Here is a 16,204-nt window from a genome sequence, read left to right as displayed (position 1 = left end):
AGGATGCACGCTGCTGGAGTTAGAATACACTAGCTATATAGCCTATAGAAATACACTGTTTTAATAATTTTAATGTAATTGTTTCAATTGTAGCAGCATGTTTATTAGGATTAATCTCCATACTAATCTGCCCTCAGACCCAGAGGATTTAAGATGATCAGATCAAAACTGTTATTTCTGAATAATCGACTCTGAGCTTGGAATATTATTTGGATGAAAGTTTGATTTTACAGAAAATGTAAATAGTATCAGAAATAAAAGAAAAATGACACACGGTTTGATCGTGTTACGATTATGATGATTTCGTTCTGTTTAAAAAATGAAAATAAATAAAGCCAGATTTTTTTTTTCATGAAAAGAGAGCTTATGCTTTAATATTTGTGCGTGAGCGGCCCGGAAAAGCCACTTTTCGACTCAGCTTGTCTTTACGGTCTGTCCCATCATGCAGAATAAATGTTCCTCTGATGTACCGCTCTGGGCTGCGTTCTCCGATAACGTTGTCTCTTAGCGTGCTACGAAGACTCAAAAGGTAGGCTACACCTTAACTACAGGTATACCTTTCCTACGTGTGTTCTCCAAACTATACCTTAGGATATTGCTTAAGGTAAACCTTCTTAAGTGCGACCTTAGCAGGTGCTGTCCAAGGTGGAGGTGCTGAATAGGTTGATATCGATGCCTCGGTGATCGATTGTGCGCTCTTTCCTTCACAGCGGTATAGGTAAAGTATTGAGAAAACAATGTTTTTTTTCATAAAGAAGCGTTTTAGAAATAGTACAAACTGCATTTATCGGGGCTCATTGAAATATGTACATGCAGAAATACATGTGTATGTGTTTCAACTTATTCTCATCATTTTGCGTACGAATAATACGACTTTGCAATAGCGTGTAATGCATAAGCCAAAGTCCATTTTTGCGTGCATATGATACGCCAATCCTTCCAATTAACTTCAATGGAGAGAGGATGCGTATAAATACCACGCATCATCTTTTATATAGATGATATAAAAGATGATGCGTGGTATTTGTATGCATCCTCTCTCCATTGAAGTTAATGGGAAGGATTGGCGTATCATATGCACGCAAAATTGGACTTTGGCGTATGCATTACACACTATTACTCTCCGCGCACGGCGCCGTCTTTGATTTAAATCAAGTACTCACTGTCTCGCTGCCATAGCTATAAAGTTTGTGTAAACTCATCTTTCTTTATATAGACTCATAGCCTTTTCTGTCAAATGGTTCGCCCGCTGATGTGCCTCGAAATAGTAATTAAAAAAAGCTAACAACCATGGAAACTTTATTAATGAAAACACTTCCATACACTGGCCAGAGGAGAACTGGTCCCCCGACTGAGCCTGGTTTCTCTCAAGGTTTTTTCTCCATTTCTGTCACCTGTGGAGTTTTGGTTCCTTGCCGCTGTCGCCTCTGGCTTGCTTAGTTGGGGACACTTTCCAGCCATATCGTATACTATTTGAACTGAACTGGATGATGATATCACTGAATTCATTGATGAACTGCCTTTTACTGAAAATTGATTGTTTACAATAATGCGTTACTTACACACTATTGTGCTGTTTAAATACTGTGCAGTTGCTTTGACACAATCTGTATTGTTAAAAGCGCTATATAAATAAAGGTGACTTGACTTGACACTGGGTGTAGGCTATAACAACTTAAGTAGCCTTTTATGTGTAAAATTTTAAAGTAAAGTAAAAAATGCAATTTTAATACTAAATCAGATTTTATATTAAATGTTCATATAAAATTTTCTATTTGTAGCCTAATTAAACTGCGATGTAAAAAAGCTTTTTGCGTGGTGCCCACTAGCGGTATGAACCGTCAGCAGCGGTAAGGTATAGCTAAGAGCGCTCCAGACCAACCTTACGAACGTATGACTTACAGAAGGTATACTTAACAAAGAAGGTTTCTGAAAACACATATTAACGATAAGGTACTTCTTAAGGTACAACTTAAGAACGACGTAGCGTTAAGGTGGTTTCGGAGAACCCAGCCCTGCAAATTAGTCACAATAACGTTTCTTTGCAAGTCTCATATAAAGCTCACTGCACTTTTCGGGTCGGCGGTACCAGCGCGATCCCTTACTTTGTGATTACAGAGGAATGAAATATAAATGTCTGCTTTATTTTATGTACTTCCACAATAACAACAAAACGTTACAAATTGCCTTTGTAAAAATACAGGGTGCGCTCTCGCAATTTATGTCTCTCTATGCAGCTTGAAAGGTCTACTTCAATAAAAGAATCGAAAACAAAATTGTGTTTACTTAATTCGTATAAATCCAACAAGAGGTAGTGTACAGTCTTTCCCGTGTGAGTTCATTATCTGTAACCTACCATTGTGCTTACACTCAGAGCCAGCGCAGCATATTTCCACAGTAGGCTATAATCCAGATGAAAAACCGGATTCGTGGCTTGATTCAGCTAAAAATAAAATTTAATAATATATAATAAATAATGTATAATTTGTATATAATCATAAGTATCAAGGCCGCCCAGGCATGTTAAATTAATATTCAAGCAATAAGCTCATGTGTTTTACCCACGAACAAAAATATGAAGAATCAAGCTTTTCGTTTTTCCGTTTCTCAAACAAAATGAAATAATAATAATATAGGCTACTCAAATTGTTATTATGCTTATTATTATTATTATTATTATTATTATTATTATTATTATTATTATTATTATCATTATTATTATTATTATTATGATTATTATTATTATTGGGCGTATTATTATTTTTATTATAAAATCTTTTTGATTGATTTAACAGCAAATCGAAATATGAGCAGAAATAAATAAATAGAATTCATAATAAGGAAAATATAATAATAGGCCTAATAATAATAATAATAATAATAATAATAATAATAGCTTATTATTATTATTATTATTATTATTATTATTTCGTTTTGTTTGAGAAACAGAAAAACGAAATTAAGATAGATTTGTTTGTATTTTTGTATTTTTATTTATTCTGCATGATGCGATAGACATGAAGACAGGTTGAGTTAAAAAAAGTGACTTTTCATTGCCGCCCACATATAATTATTAAAGCATAAGCTCTCTTTTTACCCACAGACAAAAATACTAAACTGATTTTTTTTTTCATTGATTTTGTCCATTTTTGAAAAGGAACGAAATTATTATTATCATAATGCAGCCAAACCGTTTGTCATTTCTATTTTATTTCTTTATGATCGTATTTCAATTTTCTGTAAAATCAAACTTTCATCCAAATAATATTCCAAGCTCAGAGTCGATTATTCAGAAATAACAGTTTTGATCTGATCATCTTAAATCCTCTGGGTCTGAGGGCAGATTGGAGATTAATCCTAATAAACATGCAGCTACAATTGAAACCAATACATTAAAATTATTAAAACAGTTTATTTCTATATATAGCTTGTGTATTCTAACTCCAGCAGCGTGCATCCTCCTTTATGTCAGGACTGTGGAAGAGGCAGCGTGGACAAACGCTTTGCATAATACACAATAACATAATCATATCATCTATAACAGGAACGTCAGATCGTATGACATATTATGTCGTTATTACGAGAAAAAGATGTCGTTTTAACGAGAAAATTATGTCGTTTTAACGAGAAAAGATCTCGTTATTACGAGAAAAGATGTCGTTTTAACAAGAAAAGATGTCGTTTTTACGAGAAAAGATCTCGTTATAACGACATAGCTGAGTGGAAAAAAAATAAGTGTGTGGCAGCAATGCGTCACCGTACAATATAAATATAGTATATATACCACACATTATGGTATTACAGTGCCTAAATCCATTTCAAACATTGTAATTTCTGTATTGTCCAGTAGATGTCTCACCAGTCTTACAGACCACTCCTGCATCCTCTTTATGTGTGCAGTCAGAAACACCCCAGCCTTTGAAGTTGCATTCAGACAATGAGCTCTCTGAGCCTTTACAGTTCATGTCATCCAGCCAGATTTGACCAGAACCTAAAAAGCGTAATAGAACACGGGTCAAAAATAAGACTGCTGTTATCATAGTTTGTAACAATCAAATTCTCTTCCTCACACTAATGTGTTTATACCTTCACCATACTGTCCTCCAGGTGTAACTGATATTGCTCCAAGAAAACCTAGCTGACGACACACCACTTGGGCTTCAGCCAGGTCCCAACCGTCATCACAAACTGTACCCCACTGTCCATCATGGTAGACCTCCACACGACCAGATGAGGGAAGATCCCCCACCAATCGTACTCTGCCCTCACGTTTAGGCTTTGACTCTTCATCTGTGACAAGCAATAAACTACATTTAGAGGTTTCATGAACATGAAAAAGAAGTCCCATGACTATATTTAAGATCAGATAATAGCTTTGCCAAGATAAAGGAGATTCCGGAGAACCACAGTCCCACAGAGTTTTGCTCCAACCTTGATAACAACTAATTTTCTTTGTATTTGTAGACACATGCATTTCATTATTGTAATATTTTGTATAGAAAGTGCAAATGCAAATGATATTATGCAATTTTAAAGCAGTGGTATGTTTATATAGGTTACTAACCAAACAAAGTCCAACGCTGTGCTGACACATGGAAAACCAGCAGTGTCCATAAAATAATCGTGATCATTTTCTTGCCGGAAACTCTTTAAAACACCAAAGCAGGATGTACACAATTTCTGAAGGTTCTTCCTGAAATTCTTACAAACCCTTTTGCTCTCACTTGAATATCTACTAAATCAGGTCAAGCATTGTGAGATATCACTTACATGAACTACCACCGTCCAATCACATTTGAGGACTACCTTAAGTTTCATTTCATGAGAAAACAAACTCAGGAATAACAGCAGTGTGCATGTTCAAACAAATCCTGTTTGAGTTTGCCACAAAAACTTTCACACAATGCAAACAGGACGTCCACAAGCCCTTTTTAAACACTGGTGTACTATAAGACTTGGGTTTAAAAGGGATTTGAGCATGACACAGCTAAAACACTCATGATTAGTGTTAACTACAGTGCTTTTGCTGCAGATTATTGCCAAATATATTATTTGTCAGGCCTTTCCATAAATGTACATTTTGGATCTGAACAGAAATTCAATAGTTACAGTACAACATGTGTTTGATACAGTATTCATATGTCTTGTACAATAAAAGCTATTGTAAAATGAATACATCTGAATGTAATAGCTAAAAGGCAATCTTTTATTATGGCTTTTTAAAATTTGTTATGGCTTTTACCAACGCTTTTATTCAACAGTTAGATGTTGTGCACCTATGTTAAGTGTCAAAATGAAACACAATTTCTTGTTTACGTGACTAGTATTTATTACTATGATCTATACTATTTTTGCAATTGTAATTAGAACAAATTACATTTAAAAAAATCATACTCTTTTTATTGATTACATATTATTCACACAATAGCAAGAAATTATTCATTACACACTGATTCTCCCTAATTTCCCTTTTCTAAAACATGCAACCACTAATATACCCAATATTCCAATTTTGTGGACATTCACACAAAGATTAGTCATTAGTCAGGTTGCTACACAGCATTTGATCACTGGATTTACAAAAATAATTTTGGGTTTAAGAAAGGCCTCTAAGAAGTACACCCTGAGATTTTAAGATACATTTTAAAATCATTTCATTTAATTTCACGTTTCGAATTTAATTAATTATTAGCATTAAGCTCACTATCCCCATGCAGTTCATTTACGTACCCCACTTTGGGAAACCTTGATGTAATGTCATAAACTACTGTGTCGGAGGCAAGGAATGCAGAGACGAAGGAGAATCACAATTAACAGTAATAATCCACAGAAACGGGTAATACAAGGCAGGTAGGGCACACACGTAGCACTTCCAAGAAGACGTCACACTGGACAAAGGAAACACAGGGCAGACACACTATACGTACTCAACTGAACATGGGGAGAAAATCACACATGGGGAGAAAAACACAAACAAAATATCCAGAGGCGTGACATATCACCCCCCTGCCAGGAGGTGCGTCCTTGCACCATAGAAACAACAGAGGGAGGGATGGGTGTGAACTTAAGAGAGGAGGCTCGGGTGACGACAGGGAAGGGAGACAGGGAAGAGAGACAGGAGGAGCCAGGGCTGACCAGACGAAGGGGCTTGGAGCAGGTGGTGCCAGGTGGGACCCAGGCCACAGCTGTAAAGGCGACTTATGGTGGAACCAACAGAGGGAGGAGCTACGGAGAAAGAAGGGCTGACAAGGAGGTGGCAGAGGAGCCAGAGGCGGAGACAGACAGCTGATGAGCCAGGGTGATGAGGAGGATCCGGAGGGCCAAGGCAAAACAGATGGCTCAAGCGACCTAAGCGGAGGCATGGATCTGGAAGGTCGCGGTGGAGCCGGAGCTACAGAGGACCAAGGTGTAGCCAAAGGGAAGGATGAGCTTGACGGAGTCAAAGGGAGAGAGGGATGAGGCGTAGCCAGAGGAGTGGAGTCCTGAGGCAATGGATGGTCGACAACAGACCAAGGCAGAGACGGAGGGACGAGGGTGCCCGGCGGAGCCAGTGGACTGCTGGGCCATGGTGGAGAAGAGGGAGCTAGGAGCCATGGTGGAGGAGCGGGGCCGATGGACCGAGGCGGAGTCCTGGAATAAGAGGCTGGTGGCAGAGACAGGGGATCCTCCATTCACAACGCTGATGGAGACTGGCAGACCCGTGGTCATCCCACCGCACAGATGGTGGGCTGAGGGTGAGCAGAGGGGCTGCCAGATGACAGCGGTGGAGGAGGCAGGAGCAGGAAGGTTTTAGGAGCCGCCGGGCTTTCAGGGCTGGCAGTCAGCTCACAAAAATGGCCGAAACAGGACTGACAGGAGGGTCAGACGAAGATGGGAGGAGAGGGGGCAGATCAGTACACACGTCTATATCAGAGGCCCCTCAACCTCTAACAGTCCCAGATCCACAATAAGCTCACCCTTAGCCATGGTGCAGTGGGCAGAGCTCCTCACTGCAATTTCACTGTCCACAGCTTTTTCCCTAGTGGCAGGCGTTGTAGCTGGCTCTCGCACCTGGTCTGACGTCACTAGCAGCTCAGACTCCGAGGTGATCAACACCTCTGTTTGGTGATGGCTCGCCGGTTGCGGCTCTCTGTCATCAGTGGGCTTAGACTAGGGCGCTGTAGGCATCGGTGCAGCACAAGTTAATGAATGAATGTTCCGAAGTGAAGCAAACTTAAACGGATTTCCCTTACTCAGGGAGTAGAAACAATAAACACTGTGTAGGGATTAGGGGTGGAGCCGAACCCGAATACGGTATACGGAAAGGCACAAATAGCGTGTTTTTTACGAATACTTATTTCGAACAAATACTTTAAAAAATGTTTGTATTCGGGAACAAGAAAAACTTTATATCAAAAAGCTGTGTTTCCTCATGAGACCGCAGTCAGTGCATGTCCTCGTGAGTGAGTGACATTCAGGAGTCGGGGGGTGGGGTTAAAAGAGGTGACTGACACAGGCTGCTACACACAGCAACAGAGAAGACTCGGCTGGGTGAAAAAAGATTTCACTGCATCACTATTTTTGTTGAATAGATTGTTGTACCTTAACTGGGTTCTGGAGGCAGTTTATAGGTTTTGGGAAGCAGAGTTTGATCTGGAGATTATTCCATTAGGGGCAGTTCATATGCGCGCTCAAGTTCGTTGTTTCACATGTAGACGCGCAGTATGCACGCTCATAATGGAAGCAACGCGGACTAAGAGCTAAGCGCTCTTTTTTTCCAGGCGCGTCCGCGCCGCATCCAGATAAATACATCCAAAGTCCTTTTAAGACAAGTCATGTCACTCGGCGGCCATCTTTGAAACGCCTCTCGGGCATCCAGCAGCTCCTATCTCTTTGAATGGGGAAACATCAAATTCTCCAAAACTGTTCGCCAAACTTACGATTAAATTTCATATTTGAAATCTCCAAAGAAATCCAACAACAACTGCCTCATAAATATAGTTCCTTGTGCTTTAATAGCGTTAAAAAAGCGCTTATTTTTCCGGCTAGATGAGCCAGTGCGCCTGCACAGTACTGAAGGCACGTCTTAGAGCGCCGACTGTTTCTATAGCAACCGGGACTTCTAACTGCAGCTGCAGTGACGCGCTGACTTTACTCATCAACGATTGGCTCTTTCACTAAGAAGGCGGGGCTTCACGGCCATGATGATGTTGCATTTTTCCCCATTCAAAACTACACGAGTGTCATGTCTTGGGTATTCTATAGTCTTTGATACATCTCAACTTTTCAGAATGCCACAAGTGCAGCGCAAGTCAGGTGACCAGAACCAACCAATCAGCTTCACCCTTTCCCCAGCCAGCAATGACTTGTGGGGCCCAGCTGGGTTAACTAGGGTTTCCATGGGAACTGTGTGGGCATGGGCTTTGGCTGGGTGAAATCAGCGGGTCCCATGTAGGTTTTGTAGTATGAGTCCCACATAGGAAGCCCATATGAGCTGATTACATGGGCCACATAAGGGACAGGCATGGGCCAAGTGGGCATGGGTTTGATCTGGGAACACATATATGGGTCTTGCATGGCATATTTATGGGCCAAGTGGGCATGGGTTTGAACTGGGAATACACATATGGGTCCTGCATAGAATTTTTATAGGCCAAGTGGGCATGGGTTTGAACTGGGACACACATATATGGGTCCTGCATGGCATATTTATGGGCCAAGTGGGCATGGGTTTGAACTGGGAGTGCATATATGGGTCCTGCATGGCATATTTATGGGCCAAGTGGGCATGGGTTTGAACTGGGAATGCACATATGGGTCCAGCATAGAATTTTTATAGGCCAAGTGGGCATGAGTTTGAGCTGGGAACACAAATATGGGTCCTGCATGACATATTTATGGGCCAAGTGGGCATGGGTTTGATCTGGGAACACATATATGGGTCCTGCATGGCATATTTATGGGCCAAGTGGGCATGGGTTTGAACTGGGAGTGCACATATGGGTTCTGCATAGAATTTTTATAGGCCAAGTGGGCATGAGTTTGAGCTGGGAACACAAATATGGGTCCTGCATGACATATTTATGGGCCAAGTGGGCATAGGTTTGATCTGGGAACACAAATATGGGTCTTGAATGGCATATTTATGGGCCAAGTGGGCATGGGTTTGATCTGGGAACGCATATATGGGTCCTGCATGACATATTCATGGGCCAAGTGGGCATAGGTTTGATCTGGGAACACATATACGGGTCTTGAATGGCATATTTATGGGCCAAGTGGGCATAGGTTTGATCTGGGAACACATATATGGGTCTTGAATGGCATATTTATGGGCCAAGTGGAACACGGGTTCCAAATTATCATAAACTCATGAATGGTATTGTGTCTCATGGCTCTTTGGATCACTGAAATGAATCTCAGACACCTGTGATAAATAGTTTGCCAAATGAGCCCAATTAAAGGAAAATTACTTAAGAAGAATGTTCCACATTATTAAGTAGGCCACAGGTTTCAAGCAATATGGGAAAGAAAAAAGATCTCTCTGCTGCCGAAAAGCGTCAAATCGTACAATGCCTTGGACAAGGTAAGAACTTAAACTTAAACTTAAATGTGATCATTGTACTGTGAAGAGATTTGTGGCTGATTCAGAGCACAGACTGGTTTGTTCAGGAAAAGGCAGAATGAGGAAGGTTTCTGCCAGACAAATTCATCAGATTAAGAGAGCAGCTGCTAAAATGCCATTACAAAGTAGAAAACAGGTATTTGAAGCTGCTGGTGCCTCTGGAGTCCCGCGAACATCAAGGTGTAGGATCCTCCAGAGGCTTGCAGTTGAGCATAAACCTACTATTCGGCCACTCCTAACTAATGCTCACAAGCAGAAACGGTTGCAGTGGGCCCAGACATACATGAAGACTAATTTTCAAACAGTCTTGTTTACTGATGAGTGTCGTGCATCTTTGGATGGTCCAGATGGATGGAGTAGTGGATGGAACATGTCCCAACAAGGCTGCGTACGTTAACAAGGAGGTGGCGTTTTGAGCTGGAATCATAGGGAGAGAGCTGGTAGGTTCCTTTAGGGTCCCTGAAGGTGAAAATGACCTCGGCAAAGTATGAAGATGAGAAACTCATTGTGTGGCCACCATCCTCCCCTGACCTCAACCAGATTGAGAACCTTTGGAGCATCCACAAGCAAAAGATCTATTAGGGTGGGAAGCAGTTCACAGCAAAACAGCAGCTCTGGGAGGCTATTCTGACATCTTGCAAACAAATTCAATCAAAACTCTCCAAAAATTTACAAGTTCAATGGATGCAAGAATTGTGATAGTGATATCAAAGAAGGGGTCCTATGTTAAGATATAACTTGCCCTGTTAGGATGTTTTTGATTGAAATAGCTTTTGATTTCAGTAAATATGACCACCTAATGCTGCAAATTCAGAAAATGCCAATTTTCAGTTCTTTACAACCTATAAAATGTTTTAACTCTGTTGTGCATAATAATTTGGAACAGTGCATTTTCAGTTTTTTATTTTTGAAATAAATACTGTTATCATTAGGAGCTTTGTTCAGTATAATTCAAATTATACCCTAATGGTTGATGACTTGAAAAATGAAAAATTATACTGACTGTCATTTGCATTGACTAATTATGAAAATCAGAGAAATATATCATTTGCATAATAATTTGGAACACGGTGTAATTTGAAAGTAAATCTTATTAGTTTTATATTTAGGTGTATTTTACATTAAAACTCTGTCATTTTATATAAAACAGAAGTAGAATATGTATAAAATAGAAAATCCGTCTTAAAATCCACAAATCATGTAACCATGCAATAAAAATGTATTGCATTAGAAATTGTTTATTTTTATAAAGAACAAATTAACCAATAAAGAGTGAGTGTATAATTTATTTGCAGAAGTCGTGTCAAAAAGCAATACCACAGTAGTCCAAATGACAATATGTTTGCAGTCCTCTCTGGTGGAATATACAGTAGGATGATAATTTAGTGTGGGAAGGGTCCGTGTACGTTTGGTCAACCAAATCTGAACCGGTGACGCCATCCATTGTTCATTCAACAAAATAAAAGACCATTATTTAAAAAAAAAATAATAATTATTTATTTATTTTCATTATTTATTTTCATTCTAATTGCAGTCTTTAAAAAACGAACATACAAGGGCAATAACATTAATTGCATCAAAATATGATAAAATAAGACACTTAAAAATTATAAAATAGAAAAAGCAATAAGAAAATTGCATGTACACGTTTACAAATAGTTACAAATTAAAAACTGGCTGTTGGTTTTGTATTTATTCAGTTTTAAAGGACTAGTTCAGTTCTGACACAAATATTTCCTGCTGGTAATTTACTCACCCCTCCGTCATTCAAGATGCTCGTGTCTGTCTCTTTTTCTGTCGAAAAGGTTTTTGAGGAAAACATTCCAAGATTTTTCTCCATATTTCGATGGGAGCCAACAGGTTGAAGGTCCAAATTTAATTGTCAATGCAGCTTCAAAGGGCTCTACATCATCCCATCCCATTTGAAAGCTGTGTTGAAATTTTGAAACCTTTATCCTTGACCTTAATCCCACTGAAGTCCACTATATGGAGAAAAATCCTGAAATCTACTCATCAAAAACTTTACTTTCTTTTCGACTTTGTAACCTGTCCCAAGTTACTCGTATTTTATTTTTATATATTTCGGTATGACTAGAGTGGTTGTAGTAATTCTACAGGGCACTAGAGTGCGCTCTAAAGAGCTTTCATACAGGATATAGAGGTAGCTGCTACAAAGAAGAAGTAGATTTCAAAATAAAGTTAAGCACCTTATAAATAGGCAAGAATTTGTCACATTTACAAGATTAAGAATGGGTCACACTAAACTTAATGCAACTCTTCATATTATTGGTAAACATAACACAGGAATATGCAATGAGTGTCAGGAAATTGAAACAGTTGAACATGTATTTATTAGATGTAAAAAATATGATCAAGAAAGAAATGAACTTGTAAAAGATATGCAAAATCTGGGAGTCAAGGAATATTCAGTATGTAATATTTTAAAGGTGGGTAAAGAATTACCTAGAACAATTTCAGCTATAATGAAATTCATTAATAACAGCGGCCTTAGGAACAGGATATAAGATCCTCTTAAGGCCTCTTAGAGTTCCATTTATCTTCACACTCCAGTACAGTAGGTGGCGGTATGCACCTTTCAGTTGGATTGCAACCCGCCAACAAATTAACAGAAGAAGAAGAAGAAGAAGTAGATTTGTTTGGTGGAGGGAGCATGTGGCTGTTACCTTTGGCTGCCAGAAAATCTCAAAGTCCTGATTGAGAAACCTTGTGTTTTTAGCTCAATCTGTAAGTACTTGTTTGTTTGTTTTTGGAGGTTTCACTTCAAACACTGTTGATGTTTAATATTGTTTAATGTTTATTTTGTAGAAAGGACTCCTTGATATCTGTATATGTCTGAGGTTGGTTTCATTTCATTCATTTATTTATTTATTCTCTTTTCATGGTAATGCAACATAAAATACCACAACAATACAACAATACAACAAACAAACAAACCATGAAACAAAAGAGAATAGGAGTAGGATGAAGAAAACAATCTTATAGACTCCTACCCCATTCTTATATTTTAAAATTTACAAAATAAATTGGATTAGATGACCTCACAGACATAAAAAACAAAAAATCCATCCAATGATATTAATTCTGCTTACATAACAAGGGAACAAACAAACAAAAATACAATAATAATAATTCTGACAACAAAAACGAATCATTGACCCTCTTCTTTGTACAAAATAAATATCTTCTGTTTATACTTATATTTAAATCGCAAAATATTTGAACAACATTTTAGATCATTTTCTAATGAATTCCATCTTTTCACACCAGAAACTGAGACACACATTTGTTTAAGAGTATTTCCAGCAAAAGGTTGTTTAAAGTCATTATTTCTTCTACTTGTCTCACTATTCACAGTAAAGAGAGTTTGCAATCCATCCGGTAACATACAATGTTTTGCTTTATGAACTACTAATAAAGTTTGCAAAGAAACCAGATCCCTCAATTTAAGTAATCCTGACCTCAGAAACAATCTTGTAGTATGTTCTCTTGGAGCAACTCCATTGATTACTCTTATGGCCCTTTTTTGCAAAATAAATAAGGGCATTAAATTAGTAAAATATGAATTACCCCATACCTCCAAACAATACATCAAATATGGCAAAATAAACGAACAATATAGAATTCTCATTGCCTTATAATTTAACATAAACTTTACTTTACTCAAAACAGCAATATTTTTACAAATTTTGTTTCTTACATAAGCTATGTGTGATTTCCATTTAAATTTATCATCAATGAGTACTCCTAAAAACCTAAATTCTGACACTCTCTCAATACTTATCCCATTCAAAGTCAGACAAACATTATCAGGACATTTTCGATTTGTAAACAACATAAATTTTGTTTTACTTAAATTTAGCGATAATTTATTTTTATTAAACCATTTCTGAAGTACAATCAATTCCTGTTCAACAATTTTAAGTAGTATTTTTAAATTCTTCCCCGATACAAAAAAATTTGTATCATCTGCAAAAAGAACAAAACGTAAAATCTTTGATTCATCACAGAGATCATTAATATATAAAGTAAATAACTTAGGCCCCAGCACAGAGCCTTGGGGGACTCCACACTGCATTATTTCCAACTTAGATGCATATCCCATGTACTCTACATATTGTTGTCTATTTTCTAAGTAACTAGTAATCCAATTCAATACTACTCCTCTAATTCCATATGTCTGTAATTTAGATATCAATATACCATGATCAAGAGTATCAAAAGCCTTTTTAAGATCAATGAAAACTCCAACTGTATAATTTTTATGCTCCAATTCTGTAGTAATGTCCTCTGTGATTTTCATCAAAGCCATAGCTGTTGAACGGGTGCTTCTAAACCCAAATTGATTATCATGTATCAAAGAATATTTTTCAAGAAAATAATCAAATTTTTTAACAAAAAGCTTCTCCAAAATTTTTGAAAATTGAGAAAGCAAAGAAATAGGCCTATAATTTGTGAGACTATGCCTATCACCAGATTTAAAAAGAGGAATAATTCTGGCCACTTTCATTATTTCTGGAAAATAACCCGTATTAAAAGACAAATTAATTATATATTTTAATGGTCTAGTAATACAACATATAGGTTCCTTAACAATGTACATATCTAAGCCATCACTATCACATGAATATTTACTTTTAAATTTAGAGACAGTAGAAATAATTTCACTCTCACTAACTTCGTCCAAAAAAAGAGACTGCATAACTCTACTTTCACCTGTCCAGCTTTTATTTTCATTATATAATGGTATAGTTTTGGCAAGATTCGGACCAACATTAACAAAAAATGAATTAAATTCATCAGCCATTTTTTCACTACTTATCTCAACATTCTGTTCATTCATTAAATATAATGGCTGACTATAATTAATTTTACTGCCCATAACCTCCCTCAAAACCTTCCACATTCTTTTGATATTACTTTTATTTTCCATCAACACATTTGTATAATAATCTTTCTTTGCACATCTCATTATAGTAATCAACTTATTTTTATAAGCTTTATATTTTTTTTCTGCATTTACTGTCCGATATTTTACAAAATCCTGATAAAGCTTATTCTTCTTTTTACAAGATTTCAATAAACCCTTCGTCAACCAAGGTTTATTATTACTTCTTACTTTATCATTCAATATTTTTTTTGGACAATTTTTATTATATAACCATAAATACTTTTTAAGAAATAATTCATAAGCTTTATTTACATTATTCGTATTACAAACATCATTCCACTCTTCTTTCATAAGATCATCCCTAAATCCATTTAATGTTTCCTCAGTTCTTAACCTAATAACTTTACTAAACTTTTCTTTATTATTTTTTATTTCACAAAAGTAAGTTACAAATATTGGGAAATGATCTGTCATATCATTTATCAAAAGACCACTTTTAACCGTTTTTTCAAATTTATTTACAAAAATATTATCAATTAATGTGGCACAATTGGAGGTTATTCGACTAGGCCTAGTAATGGTAGGATAAAAGCCTCTACTATACATTAAATCCAAAAAATCTAGACTACTTGTATGATTAGACACATTCAAAAGATTTATATTAAAGTCCCCGCAGATTACAGACACTTTATTTTCATTCATCCCAACTAATAATTGCTCCAACTTATTATTAAATACCGTGATACTAGACCCTGGGGTTCTATATATACATGTGACAATAATATTCCTCTGTTTCTTCATTTCAATCTCAACAGTTAAACATTCCATTAAATCCTCTGTTGAAACAGTCATACACTCAATTATTCTACATTTCAGATCACTGCTAACATACAGAGCAACCCCCCCTCCTCTCTTACAGACCCGGTTAACATAAAACAATTCATAACCTTCAAAATGAAATTCCACACCTTTCTCATCCGTTAACCAAGTCTCAGACAACGCTATGACAGTAAATTTGTTTTGTAAAGTATTCAAATAATCATATATCTTACTAAAATTTGAATAAAGGCTTCTACAATTCAAATGAATAAGGGAAAAAGAGCCAGCCGTTTCTATATTACTAGTAAATTCTGCGTCTGTATAATATTTACATGTATCTTTTATATTCGGAAAAAAATTTGACCCCAAATCTAGTTCATCATAATCATAGACACATCCTTCTGCGTTTTCAATTTGTATAGGAATGTGTTCACACATTGTGGACATTATACTCGATGATATAAATTAGTGCTTGCCACAATGTAATCTCTACATACCTTATCCGTCATGTGACTTTTCATTTACATAACTGTCCAAGGAAAGTCGAAGAGATTCAACACTAGCTGTTATTTCCCCTGCAGGAGCATATTTGCTCCTACTGCGGACGGACTGCCACCCTACAGCCCGCAAGGCAGAGTCCCAATCCGGCTCTTTTCTTGGAACTTCCATCGTTACCCCAAAGTCCATTAAACCCTCAGCTGCTTTTTGTGGGTTTTCGAAAATCTTAGTCTTTCCATCCTGCAAAAACAACATCAGTTTTGCAGGGTAGACAATGCGAGACTTAATTTTTCGCTCTTGGAGTTGCTTCCTTGCGTTCCTATATTTTGCACGCTCCTTGAAGACATCGGTAGTGTAATCCTCATCAAAGTATA

At 37.2% G+C, this 16,204-nt stretch overlaps 2 protein-coding genes across 2 annotated transcripts in view; both read right to left on the bottom strand.

Annotated features, from left to right (window-relative positions):
• Nucleotides 1-3,803: 3,803 nt before the first annotated feature.
• Nucleotides 3,804-4,784, bottom strand: LOC141326321 (galectin-3-binding protein A-like). The gene is made up of 3 exons (XM_073835066.1): nucleotides 4,565-4,784; nucleotides 4,087-4,290; nucleotides 3,804-3,991 (listed from the first exon to the last, which is right to left on the bottom strand). Exons 1-3 carry the CDS (start codon nucleotides 4,629-4,631, stop codon nucleotides 3,819-3,821), a joined length of 444 nt encoding a protein of 147 aa, XP_073691167.1. The 5' UTR covers nucleotides 4,632-4,784; the 3' UTR covers nucleotides 3,804-3,818.
• Nucleotides 4,785-6,903: 2,119 nt separating this feature from the next.
• LOC141318056 (ubiquitin carboxyl-terminal hydrolase 36-like) overlaps nucleotides 6,904-16,204 on the bottom strand; it is a 42,274-nt gene continuing 32,973 nt past the window's right edge. Inside the window, exons 19-20 of the mRNA XM_073833176.1 lie at nucleotides 15,858-16,070; nucleotides 6,904-7,149 (exon numbers count right to left, since the gene is read on the bottom strand). Of these exons, the coding sequence (XP_073689277.1) occupies nucleotides 6,904-7,149; nucleotides 15,858-16,070 (459 nt within the window). The remainder of the gene's footprint in view (nucleotides 7,150-15,857; nucleotides 16,071-16,204) is intronic.

The sequence above is a fragment of the Garra rufa genome, chromosome 1 (assembly GCF_049309525.1).
Source record: "Garra rufa chromosome 1, GarRuf1.0, whole genome shotgun sequence".
Taxonomy (NCBI): domain Eukaryota; kingdom Metazoa; phylum Chordata; class Actinopteri; order Cypriniformes; family Cyprinidae; genus Garra; species Garra rufa.
Note: the sequence above shows the minus strand (reverse complement) of the source record. Positions and strands in the feature narration are given on the sequence as shown.